Below are 17,181 nucleotides of genomic sequence, written 5' to 3'. Positions count from 1 at the left end.
TGAATTCCATACATCATCTGCTTGACTGTAGTGGTCGTTATCCATTCTAAGTACACTACTTTTAGAATTAGCGAAATGGAACACATACAACTTCCAATTCTAAGCCTTCTTTTTTACAGCAAATCATCTTCTTGAGAAGGATGAATTGATTGGCAACTTGAGACAGCTTTGTCTTGTATTTGAGCACATGGAGAAGCTGCTAATCCTTGCAGCTTCAGTCCATTGTAAGTTGCTAGACGCTCCCCAACTTTCGGAAGCAGTGTTCAATGACTATTTTGCATTTTACCAACCTAAAATGGGTAAAAGTTTAGAGAGCATATGCTATGATCAGGTACTTATCTTTCCTAATAAAATTACATGCTTTCTACTTCGTTGGAATGCATTTTATGCTTACCTTTATTTTCATGATAAAATAACATGTTTCCTACTCAGTTTGGTTGGAACACATTTTATCCATTGTTTCAATTGTCTAGATCATGTTTAATTGTTTTCCCCTTAAAATTTTCTTAATTTTGATCTAAAACAATCATTTTGATATTTTCTAAACAATATATTATATAGATCTTGGGTTTGAAACCTGCCTTGAGAGTTGTTTCCTAAGTTTTTGGTTGTAGTGTTGCTTTCATCATTTGGGTGCAGTGCTTCCCTTCTAAAAGGTGTCAATTAGCTTAAATGCTTAGAGTTTTGGGTGTTGTTCCCAATGTTTTAGGTTTTAATTTACCATAATTAGTTGGTCTGGGGTTTTCCTCTTCTTGCAAGATCCAGTTCATGTAATTAGTAGAAGTTTGGGGAGTTGTGAGTTCTTGATTCATTTTTCAACATGATAATAGATCATCATACATTCTGTTACTCGGACTCTAATAGGTGCAAATCTAAGTGTCTAATGCGATTATTTCTAAATAATTTATACTTGGTGAAAGATGTGGATTCGAAATGTCGGTGTCTAACTATCATGTGGTGCAAATATGATGAGAGTATTTGAAAGAGACCAAAAATTCGATGGTACATGTACCATGTCATTATGTTCCCTTGTCTCAGGATTAAGTCAATATGGCTAATGTATCTTCTTAATCTCTTGCTTTTACTTTAGGAATAATCTCATCTTGTACCTATATTTTACATGTTTTAGCAACTTTTTCCTAGACGTCAAAATTACCAGATTTCGTATAATTTACACCCAAATGAGAGTGTTAATCAAATTACAAGTAACCTATAGTCATGTGGATCATATGGTGGATAGGGTGCAAGAGACACGTTAGATAATTAGATAAAACAGTGCATGACATACCTAGTCTTGTGTGAAAATCTTAGATTGAGTTTCCTATGTTTATAGGCTTTAAATACATGACTTTAACTCTATCTGGTAAGATAATAAAATACCTAATTTTAATATAATATTTATTAGATAATGCCCCTTCCATCTTGCACCACAATCTCGCTTTCCTCATCACAAACATCCAAACATATGTTAGGTTATTTAACTCAAATGATGTTTGATGTTCCTATTGTGTGTGACGCCAACATCCCTTTAAGTTTCTCTCCCTTCATCCCTTATTTGTCAGGTTTACCATATAACGTTGAGCAATTGCATAAAGATAATAAGGCCTGAATATGCCATTTAAAACAACTGTTAAAGAAATATGTCTCCTTGGCAAAATGTCTCATGCATAACCAGATATAAAAATAAATAAATTTAAAACAAGATATCCATTCAATATAGAAATATAGTTATTGAATATAGAAATCTCTGCTGTTTCTGAAGCAAGTAGGATGAACTGGTTATACATCATCATTTCTCCTCGAATCTAACATTCTGAAGCACTAACAAGAAGAATTTCAAGTTCCAGTCATCCACTCAATTACTTTCAGATTCTACAAATACCATTTCTATCAAATGTTTATGCTCGAGTACTTCATATTACCCTCCACCCAGAACTTTCTCATCTTCATATAAGGCAGTAGAACTCATGCTATTAGACAAGGTTTGGGAGGTCGTGGGTGTGGAATTGGATATAGCTCATATCCACCTTGGGTCCACTGTAATTACCCAACCATCATCAGATCACTGCAAGAATAAGTTAGGCCACCTACAACACAAGTTGATACACAAGCAAACACAACTTCATTATCTTCTAACTCTAGACATACACCCACAATAGTGACTGAGTTTTGCCAAATATGAACAATTTTAAGCATTACTCTAGAACTTATCTAGTTCATTCAATTTTGTTACAACTATCTCCACTCTTAATAAAATTTCCATGGTAAATCCAAGATTTCCCAACTACATGATTGAGGTGTGCCTTTAATATGATGTAATTGTGAATTGTTCTGTACTTATGTTTGTACTCACCTTTCTCTGTTGTTAAGGATTCACTCTACTAACCAACTCTATTCCAATGTTCGTACTATCACCAACATCATCCCATATTCCCATACTAGTGGCATTATCGTCTTGGCCATTTGTATGTCTAAAATAAAAGAGTTTATAGTTATCCACCTTCACGAAAAGTTCTAATGTGAAGCATGTGAGCTTGATAAGCACTATGTATATCCTTTTCCTCTAGTACTCATAAGAATACTTCTCCCTTTGGCCTTGTTCATTGTGATATGTATTGTGAACTCATTCGGAGGTCCTTGGTGTATTTATTTTGTTACAAAATAAAGACAGTTTTCATTTCTAGCAACATGTATGCACTATTAATGCCCTTGTATACTTGTAATTAACCATGTTATGCTTCACAACACATCATCCACCAAACTGTGTGCATATATCTTTTGATAAAATGGTATCACTAAATGCAAAAGTGACCACCTACTTGATATTACATGTATTGTCATGTTTCATATGCATGTGCCCAATATTGTGGAGATGTTTTAATCTCATGTTATCTCATTAATCATGTCTCTTCTATGCTCGATGATAAAACTGTTCTCTCATTTCTTTCTCCTAAACAAATTTCCTTTAGTATCAAGGGTCTTTGCTTGTTTATATTCTTGGACCTGGACTTGACAAACATAGCCCTAGATCTATTCATGACATCTTCTTGGATACTCTTGAGCTCAAAGGCTTCAAGTTTTATGATCTAGTATGTCTACTAATATACACTTATAGACTATTATATTTCTTTGGCTCTTCATCATCACCTTTTAAAATTATACTACTATAATCAACCTCATTCCTCTCTACCATAAAAGTCCACATTAGAGGTCTATCATTGGCATAGAAAGGTTATTTCATCAAATTCTTGGCCTCCACTAGCGATCTCTAACCATAGATCCTCCAATCTCTGATCCACCTTCCTCTAAAATTTACTTAACTATTTTTTTTCTCAGAAAAGCTATGCATGTTTCCACCGTGCAACCTACTGGTAGCTCTGTTTCCTTCAAGAATTTAAGCTCATGCTTTTTTTTTCAAGTTTGTCATGTCATTGTCATCTATCAAGATTCTCAAACTTAGGGATCCTAATGGAAACATGCTATGGATGAGCAGATGTTTATCCTTCAATCATGATAAAAATGAGAATTTGCTTCTCCTACTTAGATTGTAGAACCTGTGTTTGTCAATGATTGTTTATATTTAAGTATCTCCTTAAATGCCAAATTGACCATTGTAATCCAAAGGATGCACAGACCAATGTTGTGGACTTTTTAAAGACTTTCTCCTATGTGACTCGAGTCTATCAGATGAATGTTAAAGATGTTTTTTTTTTCTATTTGATGATTGTCTTGATATAGTTTATATGGTGTAACCTCCAGCACATGTTGCTTGTAGGGTGACTAAGGCATTAGATATGTTGGCTTAAAAAGACAAATTACAATCTAAAATAAAATAGTTGAATGTAGCTTACAAAGCACCCTTAAGAAGTCACTCAATTTTGATCTCAAGTGCAACGAAGAGGATCATTTGAGCCAATATATTGAAAGAATCAAGCAACCTACATTCCAAACAAACTCTTGTTTGCATGAATGCACTAAACACATTGAGGTCAATTCACCTCATTCACGATGCAGTTACTCCATTTATGTCTAAGAATAGACATTTTTAGTAAAACTCTTATTGTTACTCCATTTATGTCTCTGTATAGCAAATTTAGCAAAATAGATATGTATTCTCCAAGTTGAGAGGGAGTTAGATAAAAACAGAAAACCTCATCTGAGACATACCTAGTCTAATGGCTAAACCTTAGAATTAGTTATGCTGTTTTTTCCCTTAATTTTCTTTTCAATTTTATTTTCCCTTTTGGTTTGCCTCTAATACCCAAACTGCCTAGGATGTGTGGCACCCATGTGGAAGCCACATGAAGGTTGGTACAGTTTGACCATGATCCAAACAAATATATTTTTAGTTATTCTATTTATTTTTTTCTTTTCCTCACACTACTGATCTCCAGATCGCTGCCATGTGGTGGTCACATGGCTTGACCATAGATGGTCAGGCTCTAACAAAACCTTGCATGACAAGTAAATCGAGGAGAATCTCAAAAGTCTAGGAGGCAAGAAAAAGATATTTTTTAATGTCTGTAGGCTATTTTCCAGAAGTGAGTAGAGTATGGAGGAGTAAGTGAAACCTGTCAACTTCACGAAGACGATAAAAGGCTAAGATAAATGTATCTTTTTTTTGTAGATTCTTGCCGACAAAGAAGTCAATAGCTATAGGCATAACTATGAAATTCATCTTTTACCGTTCCTAGCAAGTTCTTTTGCAAGAGAGTTGTTTTTGAGTATTGTCTAATTTTTGGACTTTCTTTTACTTGTTTTAGGAGTTCAAAACCAAGCAGCTGATAATGATGGATGAAAGAGATGCTGTAGCAAGTTTGTTTCCTCCCGCCACTGCCACTCAATCATGGAGAAAAGTATTGAGCATGGGGAATCTTCTAAATGGGCACGAACCTATCTTAAGAGAAATAATTTTCTCCATTAATGATCACATACAAGACAGTCAGTATGCTAGTGGTGTTCCTACATCCAACATGGAAGAAATCCAGACGCATCGCATGTACATAGGTGGGACATCCAATGATCTCCGGGTTGCATTATCCGTGACATCGTGGGATTAGTTTCTGTCATCTGAAAAGGCTGTCGCATTTGCTATTCTCAAGTTTGCAGGCCCTCAGGTCTCCATGGACCAATAATTGCCAGAGTGGATGAGCCTGGAGCATCTGATAGTAGTATGATCTAGTCTCTACTGCATTTTTCACTAAAGTTTTCTGGTCATTTTGTTCGACATTTGGAGATTTTAAAAGAATTACAAGAAAGTGATTATATCAAAGGCTCAAATCGAAGAAGTATCATTTGGTGATGGTTGATTAGCTGACAAAGTGAGTTTCGTGTCTCTCAACTACTAACACTGTTCTTCTCAAGTGTCATTATATGCCTAACATCTTCGTCCCATGGCGCTGATCAACTTTGATATTACAGTGATTGGTTATTAGTAATAAACTTCTATTTTTTATGCTATTTTGTAGAAACCGTGAACTTTTGACAAATTCGTATCCATTTTCATCAATTCCTTTGATACACAAGGCATTCGACACGCAGCTTCATATCACAACCCTGTGAATCATAAGTTACCAGAGGAAGCAAAAACACACTGGCTATATTTCGCTGGCTTTGTTGTCGGTGTCGGTGTGGTGAAAGTTGTAGGCCACATTTCATGTGCAACACCCTTGTAATATTATCCAGATGTACAGTGGAATAAGCTTTTAGTGTCTGGTGCTGTTGGATCCCTGAAAGGAACCTCTGAGAGCTCTTCTTGTTCATCATCATTCTCTAATTATTATTTATGGATCGGCATGATTTACAAATTTGACTAAGTTGCTGTTTAGTTGGGTCCATTTTTTCAATCGAAGTTTCAAATCATTTATGCAACTTGATCTATTTAGAAACTTTTTTCCTTTTACCAGAAAAGTATTCTGAAAGAAACTTGTAAATCTGAATAAGTTTGAGCCTACCGACATTCTAGTCGATCCAAAACTTCTCTTGAGTCGGACTAAGTGAAGGAGGATGCCGCGGATTAGCTTCTCCAAAGCTGGTTAGCATTCTTGTCGGCAAGCAATAAGCTGTCGGTGATCCAAGTTTTGAAACACGTGAGTCAAACAGTTCATTGAAAAATTTGTTTGGGATAAGACAGGTTATTTTATGAGTAGACCTTCGTAAATTAATTTCTTTGAGTGAATAAAAAATTAATATCTAATAAAGAATTAGTTCGATATGATCGGACAAAAATTTAATTCACATATGAATTAGATTCATAGATAAACGATAATTTGAATATGTAGAACCATTGAGGGGTATGAGTTTATAATTAATTTTATTGATTGATTAAAAGATTAATCATTATGATATTAATTAATTGATTAATTAATATTTATAATGGAGGAAGTAAATAGTTAATCATAGTAATTAATTAAATTAATTAATTCATAATGAAAAGGTTCAAGAGAAAAGATACATCTCATATATTTTCATCTCTTGGAAAAAACCTTCACCTCTTGGGAGTAATCCTTCATCCCTATAAAACAAATCTTATTCCTTTCACTCAAAATATTCAATTCTCAAGTTGTGAATTCTCCTTTTAGGTTCTCTTATCTCTCTCCTCTCTTAAGAGTTTCAAGGCTTCGAAAGTTCGACAATGCTCGAAATTTGAAGTGCTTCTATTTCGAGACGCAAGTCATTGTATCTTGGGAGACGATTGCCAATAAACCGTAAGCACCTCGGCGAGGTAATATCGTCTTAAGGAAAGAAGGGTTAGTCTTCACCTCGACCTTAACACTCTTATCTTTAGGAATAAGTTTACCCAAAGAGGTTATGTTCATATTCGAAGGGATAACTTGACGACCGACGAGATTAGGTCGGTAGCGATGATACCAAGAAGGGTATGTCTCTTACCCGAAGGTGTACTTCGATAACCGAAAGGGGATGTCGAGAATCTAAATGAGACAAGATCCATATCATCATACCGAGCTCCGTTAGAGCCATCAACTCATTGTCGAGATGACTAACCAGGCCCAACTGTTGGATCTCAACACCATAGATCCATATACATGTTGAGAAAAATATCCAACAATCTTAAGACGATTTTGACAATTATGACGACCATGGGTCCCACTCCTACTAGATAGAAATTGGAGAAATTCTCCATAATCATCTTTAAGCGATGACAATAAAAGACATTGTATTACTTGAAGAAAATGTATCTTTTAAGGTTACTATAAAAAGATGTCCTAACGCATCTAAAAGTGAACCTCAAGTAATGTGAGAGTTACTCGTAAGGAAGAATATAATTTTTCTATGTGAGAACCATGCCTTAAAAAGATGGACAACAAAATTATACCATGGGTATAATGATGGTTAAGGCTTTGTAGGAGCCATTTGACTAAAGTCACAAAGTTGAGGATAGTCAGTTTAAACTATCCAAAAAGAGGGCTAATAAAGGTCTTCAGATAGAAGATCAAGTCCACTTAGTAAAAAGCTAGACTTGAGTCTAACTCAATAAGACCTAAGTGGAGGTCAAAATAGATGAGTTAGAAGGATTGCATTACATGTGTTACAAGTGACTAAGAATTGAGTCAAGTGTCTCACAAAGAATAAATGCAATCATGGTCAGCACTCCAATCAAATGACTACAACTATGACTCAATAAGATTGGAAGACTAAGGGATATATATTTCTTGAGTAGTGTATCTCTCGAAGAGTAATACAATCTTGGTTAACACTACAATCAGACAACCACAACTTTGGCTCGATAATATTGGAAGACCAAGGGATGCATATTCTTGAGTTGAGTATCTCTTGAAGAGTAATACAATCTTGGTCAGCACTCCAAGGGATGCATACTTCTTGAGTCGAGTATCTCTTGAAGAGTAATACAATCTTGGTCAGCACTCCAATTAAACAATCGCAGCTTTGGCTCGATGAGATTGGAAGATCAAAGGATGCATGCTTCTTGAGTCAAGTATCTCTCTAAGAGTAATACAATTCTGGTCAACACTTCAATTAGATGATCATAGCTCTAGTTGAGTGAAATTGGAAGACCAAGTGATGCATACTTTTTAGATTGAGCTCGCTTTTTTACAACAAGTGCAATCGTGATCATCATCCTGATTAGACAACCGCAGTTTTAATTCGGTGAAACAGAAGATTGGAGTTATGGAGACTTGCTTTTAAGAAAAATTAAAGCCCTTGAAGTGTTTTATAAAACATTAGAAATATGGTTGGAAAAATCAACTAAACAAGATCATCTATGGTGATCGAGGGAGAGAATGTAGGATATTGCTCAAGGAATGTTTTTCAAGGAAGAACAACATTCCAATAATTGACTATATCACATTCACCTCAATTCAATAATAATGGCTTAAACATTGAGGAGATAATAAAAGTTATGTTGATAAGTTTTGGGTTTATCCTAGGGGGTTATTATGTGGATATGTTTGTCTTGGTTTACACCAATGATTGAACAATTTAAGACGTAGTTCATTGGGCAGCTAAGTAAATCCGATCGTATTATACTACGGAAGGCTCAAAGTCACAAGCTACCTCTCCTGATGTAATAGTTTTCCGATAAAACTCTTGTTTGAGACTTGAAACTTATCAATAATTTTCATTCATGTTGGGGATTGTTGAAAAATTAGTTTGGTGACTAGTAGGGATAAGACGACTATTTCACGAGTAGACCATCGTAAATCAATTTTTCGAGTGAATGAGAAATTAATGTCTAATGAAGGGTTGGTCCAATATGATCGGACAGAAATTTGCATACGAGTTGGATTTATGGATGAACGCTAACTCGAGTATGTGGAACCATTGAGGGTATGAAATTATAATTAATTTTATTGATTAATTAAAAGATTAATCATTATGATATTAATTAATTGATTAATTAATATTTATAATAGATTAAATAAATAGTTAATCATATTAATCAATTAAATTAATTAATCATAATGAAAAAGTTTAAGGGAAAAGACACATCCCATATCTTTTCACCTCTTGGAAGAAACCTATCACCTCTTAGGAGTAGCCTTTCATCCCTATAAAATAAATCTCATTCCTTTCACTTAAAACACTCAAGTGGTGTTTGGTTTTTTCCTAGGAATTGGAATGGGAATAAAAATCATAGTATTGTGGAATGAGAATGAGTATGAGCATGGATATCAATCTTAAAAATAATGTTTGATTAGTTGAATATTTTCTATCGGAATAAACTAAAATTTTCTTTTTTATCCTTAGAGGAAAATAAGAGAAAAAATCATATGTGAGAGAAAGTTGAATGTGAGAGAAAAATATGATGAGAAAAAATGATGAGAGAAAAAGTGTGATGAGAGAGAAAATATGATGGGAAAGAATGAAGCGAGGAAAAGTGTGATGAGAGAAAATGAGCAAAGAGAGTATGATGGGAGGGAGCATGATGGGAGAGAAGATGAGGAGAGAGAAAATGTGATAAGAGATAAATGTGATGGAAGAGAATGAAGAGAGAGAAAGTGTGATAAGAGAAAATGAGGAGAGAAAGTATGATGAGAGAGAATATATGATAAGAAAGAAAGTGTGATGACAAAAAATAAGAAAAGAGAGTGTGATGGGAGAGAAACATAAAAAAAAATGATTAACAAGGATAATGAAGAGAGAGAAAGTATGATGAGAAAAAAAGAGAAAAGAGAGTGTATGTTGGGAGAGATTGAGGAGAGATAAAATATGATGAGAGAGAAAGCGTGATGATAGAATGAGGAGAGAGAAAGTATGATGAGAGAGAACAAGGAGAGAGAAAGTGATATGAAAGAAAAATTGAATAAATATATTAAGGGAATTTTCATCCAAAACTTAATTCTCATTCTCATCAAAACCTAAGGGAGGAGGTGAGTTTCATCAATATCTAAGTTTTTGGGTTTCATTCTAAAATTTTAATTCAATTCCCATCAACTTAATATAAAGTTTGGGAAGGAATCCATTCCCTCATTCCTAAACCTCTAAACCAAACACTACCTCAATTATCAAGTTGTGAATTCATCTAATTGATTCATCAATTTATATAATACAATTCGTTCAACCCAACTATATGACAATATATTATTTAAGTACCAACTCAACTATATCCGTGAAGACCATTCAACTAGTCCATTGATCATTAGCTCAATGGATAGCCTGACCCTACAATTGCTTGTAGGATGGCCAAATTCATATTCAAAATATGTATTTATAATGGATTAGATAAAAATAATTATTTTTGAAATAAAAAAATGAATAGTGATTTCTAACAATGTAGAATTATGATTTTTGTAGGAATTGATAGTTTAAATTTATCTTTAGTATTGATACAGTATATAATGAGAGGGTCTGATAAGGTCAGGAACTCAGAAGTCAAGGGAACGTGACAGTCAAAAGTCAAGGGGACGTGACAGTTAGAAGTCAAGGGGACGTGGCAGTCAAAAGTTAAGGGGACGTGACAGTCAAAAGTTAAGGGGACGTGACAGTCAAAAGTTAAGGGGACGTGATAGTTAGAAGTCAAGGGGACGTGACAGTTAGTAGTTAGGGAAAGAAGAAGTGGGGCCACCTGACGTCATTAGCCATAGGATTCCCAGTCGGGTGCTTACAGATCGGGATCCCAGATCTGAGACATGATGTGCAACCGAGGTAATGCTTGACCTGCTCCAACTGGTCAGATTTTCTCAGTTCGGTCTATATATCTAGTCCTGATGCTCTCAGTAGGCCAACTCTGGGTCGGATCTTTAGCAATCCAAATAGGAAGATGAGGCTCTTGTCACAGCTTGTCCTTCTCATCAAGACTCGAACCAGGTGTTATACCCGAAATATCATCTCGGGCTACCCCTAGTCAAACCCGGGTGGGATAGAAGGCACTAGGTGACAACAAGTTTAAGGAATCATAACCGTCTATCAGAGAATAACCGTTGTATGCCAGGGAATATTCCAATGGTCTGCGGTCATCTACGACTGGAACCTTCTTCCAATCTATGGGAGTGTGCCACGCGTATTCCATCACCCAACAGGTCTTGTCACTCGACATTTTCTGATATCAGTCAGGCGCCAGAGGTACACACGGTCATATAAAAATGGAGATCCTCTCCCTTAAGCAAGTACGTGTGCACTTTTGCATTTGTCCTCTACAGTTCTTTTTCCTTCGTACACCTTTCTTCTGGGAAAAAAGTACCTGACTTGAGCATCGGAGGGCCTACTCCGGGGACTTTTTCCCTGGTTTCAGGCCTCTAACATTTCATGTGCTTGTTTGAGTGTACGCAGATCTCAAGTACCGTTGACTTAGTTACCACCGTCTGTCAGTGCCACATGGGGGTTTGTTCTCTTGGGCACATATGATAAGGGTGTCTTAGTTGCCTCTCTGTCAACACCAGTAACAGCTCATCCGACCTTTGTCTGACTCAGATTTCGGATAGGATTAATTTAGTACCATTTGTGGGAACTTCCTTCGCCTATTCTGGAACGTGAAGATGGAGGATATTGGAAGAATCAACGTCGCCATGACAATAGGAGAATATGAACTGTTTAAGGAGGCCAAGAGGCGAGTGATTTCTGAAAAACAGACCACCACTTTACACTAACACAAGATGTCTGCAATTTCCAAGGACCCGACCCGCGTCTCAGATAGGGGATCTAAAAGAAGACAACCCGAGAATTTCCCTCAAGCCTTCTATCGGGAGCCATGCCCGGACTATTACAACAAGGGCTCGAACTGTTATAATAAGAAAGAGCAGCCACAAGCCTCCATGGCCAAGAGCTCCTTGCCTAGAGATTCATAGAAGGGGAAAGTCATAGTTCTCCGGGAGGAGCCCAGGAAGGTACTTGAAGAGTAAGTGTCTTTCTCTCTAAGGGTACTCGAAGAAAAGATACCGAAGGGGTACAAGCCCCCAGCTATTGGAGAATATGATGGTAGCGAGGACTCGTAGGATCACCTCCGAAAGTTTTGTAATGCTACGCTGCTACATCAATACAATGACGCCATCAAATGTTGGGTGTTCTTAAACACTCTGTTCAGCTCGGCACAAAAATGGTTCAATGGGCTATCGAATGGGTCCATCACCTGCTTTCAAGACTTCAATACCATTTTCTTACATCATTTTGCTAGTAGTAGGAAGTATCAGAAGACAGACCACTATCTCTTTGCCCTCAAATAGGGATCCGCGGAACCGTTTAGGAGTTATATCAAACGCTTTAACTAGGTAGCCTAGGACGTACCATCCGCTACCTCGGAGATATTGATGAGTGCCTTCTCCCACGGCTCGGTGGAGGGGGAGTTCTTCCAGGCTCTTATTCGGGAGCCAGTAAGAAACTTTGATGAGATGCTGGAGAGGGCCGCCAGCTACATCAATGTAGAAGAGGCCCAGACGGCTCGGCGGAAAGCAGACAAGGCGCCTACTCCTGCCAACAAGTCGGAGAAAAGACCACTCCAACCTCCAACTCAGCCTTTTCCTTGCTCCAAGGATGCATGACCAGGATTCCTGCCCGGTCAGGACTCCAGGTCGGCTCAACGAGTAGAATCTGTCCAAGCTCCAAGACTCAGTCAGTGGGGACCTCACTATTGCACTTACCATCGGTCCACACCCATGCCACTAGGGATAGCGTCCTGTTCACTCGTGACACTCAGGGCGCAGCTGAACTAGGCCTTCCTCCTCCTGAGATTACGCTTAAGCTTCAGAGGTTGCTGGCTAGCCAGCCTACCGTGGTAGGTCAGTTAGGTAAATCCTTGCCCGAAAATACAGGTCAGGAAAGCCAACAGCCAGGTTAGAGCAAGGAGCCAGGGGAATCCCCGGAGGAGGAGAACAGGGAAAATGCGGCCATCCGAGAGATCGGCATGATCTCCGGAGGGCCCACAGATGGAGATTCCGCTAGGGCTCGGAAATCTCATGAGCGTCGTCTAGAGATACATGCTGTAAGATGTTGTCGGGAGCAAGTTATTGGACCCATAATCAGTTTCGTGTAACACCCATAGGATCCCTAGAAATTTTACATGAATTTATGCATGATTAAATAGGTTTCAAGTGGATTCTTCTTTAAAAATATATATATATAATAAAAAGAACCAAAAAGAGGCATGACCAAGGATTGAACCTTGGACCTCTTAGTGAGTGGTTCCATGCTATAACCAATAGCCCCAACAGGGGTGTGCTGATATGAAAAGAGGGAAATTATGGTTAAAGGTAAGAAAAGTGAAGCCTCTCTTCACTAAAGAGGAGAAGTCCAAGTTTCCTTCCTCTTCTTACAATGAAAAAAGAGTTTTACTTCCTCCCTTCATTTAGGATGAGTAAAAGAAAAGGGAAGGAAAAGTTCATTTTTCCTTCTTCCTTTCATTTGGAATAAAAGGAGAAAAGGAAAGAGAAAATTTCATTTTCTTCTCTTCCTCCTCCCTCCTCCTCTCCACCGAAACCCAAGCCCCTTCTTCCTCACGATTGCCGAACCAAGCAAAGGAGTTTCTCTCTAGGAAAAGCTTCACAACCAAGGTTATTTCTCTTAGAGAATTAAGCGAGAGATGTAAGTATCCCCTCACCTGAAGTACAATAGTTTTCGTATGCTTTATGTTTAAAGGTTGTTGAAAAAAAAACATAGGGGTTTCCTTGCAAGTTTCAGCCAAGATAAGGAGTTGTGGTCACTTACGGTTGTCAAGTTTACAATTTATGCTTCATGTTGTAACAAAAAGTCTAGAACCTCACTCTTGAGGTTTCAGCCAAAATGGAACATAAGGTTTAGATCAAAGTGTTGAAACCTAAACATGCTTATTTATGCTCCTTCATGATACATGATTTATTACATGTTGTTAGTTAAGTTTTCATGCTACATGTTGTGTAAACAAAACCTAGAACCTTACCTTAGGTTTCGGCCAAGATGGAACATAAGGTTTAGAACAAAGTGTTGAAACCTAAACATGCTTGTTTATGCTCCTTCATGATACATGATTTATTACATGTTGTTAGTTAAGTTTTCATGCTACATGTTGTGTAAACAAAACCTAGAACCTTACCTTAGGTTTCGGCCAAGATGGAACATAAGGTTTAGAACAAAGTGTTGAAACCTAAACATGCTTGTTTATGCTCCTTCATGATACATGATTTATTACATGTTGTTAGTTAAGTTTTCATGCTACATGTTGTGTAAACAAAACCTAGAACCTTACCTTAGGTTTCGACCAAGATGGAACATAAGGTTTAGAACAAAGTGTTGAAACCTAAACATGCTTGTTTATGTTCCTTCATGATACATGATTTATTACATGTTGTTAGTTAAGTTTTCATGCTACATGTTGTGTAAATAAAACCTAGAACCTTACCTTAGGTTTCGGCCAAGATGGAACATAAGGTTTAGAACAAAGTGTTGAAACCTAAACATGCTTGTTTATGCTCCTTCATGATACATGATTTATTACATGTTGTTAGTTAAGTTTTCATGCTACATGTTTGATCATTTGATCCTGTCTGAGAAGCTTGACAAAATGGAGAGCTAGAAGGAAAAAACCTACTGCCTCGATGAAGAATAATACCTGCCTGAATACCAATCCGAGAAACCCAAAGCGGATTGGGGAGAACAGAATCACAGAATACCTTCTTGGTGCAAAGTTCTAATGGCGAGAAGAAAATCCAACAGAAGAAAACCCAGATCTGGAGCTTCCCAAGTTTCCTGCGCACAAGAGACCAACCAACAATATCGTCAGTGACCTAAGACCGGGGTGGGAATCCCTGGCTAGGCCCTCCGATGCTCAAGTCAGTGATCTCTCTCGGTGTGGAAGAAGGAAGAAGAAGATGAACAGTAGCCAGAAAATTAGGGATGCGAACTTGTGAACTTACCTGGCCAACGGAGAGGATTCCCCCTTTTATACCACTTCATATAACCTCCGTAGTCATGAAGTGGACCCTGGTTTGTTAGAGTTCGTTATGACATCAGCTGCGTACTTGGGGAAGATGATTTTTAAGGAATCTTTTGTGTACCCCAGATGTACCTTCTTTGTCGTTTAGCGCCTACAAGACAATCTAAAAGCATATTTCCCGCCAAAATATATATCTTCTATCATGAATTATTCTATTCGATATATTCACGTATGGTTCTTCTTCATGCGCCTTCTGTTTGTATCTTTGTCGTATCAAAAAATAATATTTTATCCAGCATGTTTCTGAGGTATTCATTAACCCTTTTGGCCGATATTGGTCTATCTCTGCTCTGGAGTATGCATCGGTCATTATTAATTTCCCTTCATATGGCAAGCATGTATCGACCGATATTGGCCTACCTTGATACGGCAAGCATGTATCGACCGATATTGGCCTACCTTGATACGGCAAGCATGTATCGACCGATATTGGCCTACCTTCGTTCGGCAGGCATGTACTGACCGATATTGGCCTACCTTCGTTCGGCAGGCATGTATCGACCGATATTGGTCTATCTTTGCTTTGGATTGTGCATCGGTTTGTTATTAACTTACCTTGATACGACAAGCATGTATCGACCGATATTGGCCTACCTTCGTTCGGCAGGCATGTACCGACCGATATTGGCCTACCTTCGTTCGGCAGGCATGTATTGACCGATATTGGTCTATCTTTGCTTTGGATTGTGCATCGGTTGTTATTAACTTACCTTGATACGGCAAGCATGTATCGACCGATATTGGCCTACTTTCGTTCGGCAGACATGTATCGACCGATATTGGCCTACCTTTGTTCGGCAGGCATGTATCGACCGATATTGGCCTACTTTCGTTCGGCAGGCATGTATCAACCGATATTAGTCTACTTTCGTTCGGCAGGCATGTATCGACCGATACTGGCCTACCTTCTTTGACTTTTTCTTCCTTTTCTTTCCTCCTCTGAAGACCCACAAAACCTAACCCATATCACTAGCCTTCCCTTCAAGTCTAGTCGAAGGAGGTGTAGACGACTGACTAGACATAAGTATGATCTTGTTTTTTCCTACCCGTGACTCTGCTCCAGATTTTGAAATGACCTCACAGATTTTGTGTACCACTATCTTAATAAATTAAGTGTGGCCATACTGTAAGCCTTTTTCTCCTTTAAATAGGGCTACAACCTTCTCTTCACCCACAACCCCTCTCAGTTCTTTTTCCTCCTTGCCACTTTTTGTTGCTAAGGCCATGGTCGTGGATCCTCCTTTTTGGTGGCAACTTTTGTTGGACCAGGTGAGATCTATATATGAGTTTATTGGGATTTTTTCTCCGGCTACTTCAGGGGTTCAAAGGATCGTCTTAAGAGATGAAGTTTCGCGGTTCATATCTTGTATCCAAAGATGCTGGTGCCCTGAAGGACTCAAGAGACTTCAGCGAAATTTTTACTACTTATAGGGGGGCAGCCAAATGACCCAAGGGTGGTGTGTGAAGGGCACAACACATGTTACCCTTGGGCTAAAATTGGTTGCTTCACTAGCTGAGCTCATACGGCTTGAGAGGGGAAGTGGTTTCTACACTTACTTTTCCTTGATGGAATGAATCAATGTTTCCCAGTCTCGTTGCCCTTGAGCTTTTGTTTTTTGTTGCTTTCTTCGTCCCGGGCAAAATATTGCCTCTTATGAGCCTTGACAAGCTCGGACGAAGTGGGCTATTTCTATCTCTGCTCCATGGTAAGTTTGAATCCAGTGGGACTAAAATTTTTTGAGTGCCCTAAGAGCTTATGCTTGTAATATTTGTTATCTATTTGAGGTCTGCTGTTCCTGAGGAAATGTGACGCTATGTATTTGATCAGATTCTAAGTGTAAAGACAAAATTTTGTATCTAATCAAAGGCTTTTATTGAATCCCTCTATCATTTACAATGTGGTGTTGTGTTCATCATTTCTTCATGTATTCTATGTATCATTTATCATAGCTAAGGTTATCTTAACTATTAGTATAGTTTGATATTATAACCACAATATTTATCTAACATAACCATAATTGCCCTCATTAATAAAAATATTTTCAATAAATACCAAGTTATATTCTGCCCGGATAGCTTAACATTTATCACTCTTCTAAACCTTTTACTCTTAAAATATTCTTGTCTTTAGCCTGGGTATGGTCAAAAAGTTCTGTCCTTTCTATTTTATTAGGCCCAGCTGATCACGTCTTCTTTCAAAATTTTCTAATCGGTGATTGGCTTTCCCTCGGGTGAGAGAATGTTCGAAGCATTACCAATCCCCTCGCGATCCGATTTGTCCCATCCGATGTACCTAC

At 37.8% G+C, this 17,181-nt stretch overlaps 1 protein-coding gene across 3 annotated transcripts in view; it reads left to right on the top strand.

Annotated features, from left to right (window-relative positions):
• LOC122026442 (rab3 GTPase-activating protein catalytic subunit-like) overlaps positions 1-5,871 on the top strand; it is a 65,887-nt gene extending 60,016 nt beyond the window's left edge. For all 3 annotated transcript variants that reach the window (XM_042585185.1, XM_042585186.1, XM_042585184.1), the window contains 4 exons: positions 120-331; positions 4,764-5,007; positions 5,103-5,321; positions 5,469-5,871. In XM_042585185.1, the coding sequence (XP_042441119.1) occupies positions 120-331; positions 4,764-5,007; positions 5,103-5,182 (536 nt within the window). In that variant the 3' untranslated portion in view covers positions 5,183-5,321; positions 5,469-5,871. The remainder of the gene's footprint in view (positions 1-119; positions 332-4,763; positions 5,008-5,102; positions 5,322-5,468) is intronic.
• Positions 5,872-17,181: the final 11,310 nt, after the last annotated feature.

Source organism: Zingiber officinale, chromosome 10A (assembly GCF_018446385.1).
Source record: "Zingiber officinale cultivar Zhangliang chromosome 10A, Zo_v1.1, whole genome shotgun sequence".
Lineage (NCBI taxonomy): Eukaryota > Viridiplantae > Streptophyta > Magnoliopsida > Zingiberales > Zingiberaceae > Zingiber > Zingiber officinale.
This window is presented reverse-complemented; position numbering and strand designations above follow the sequence as displayed.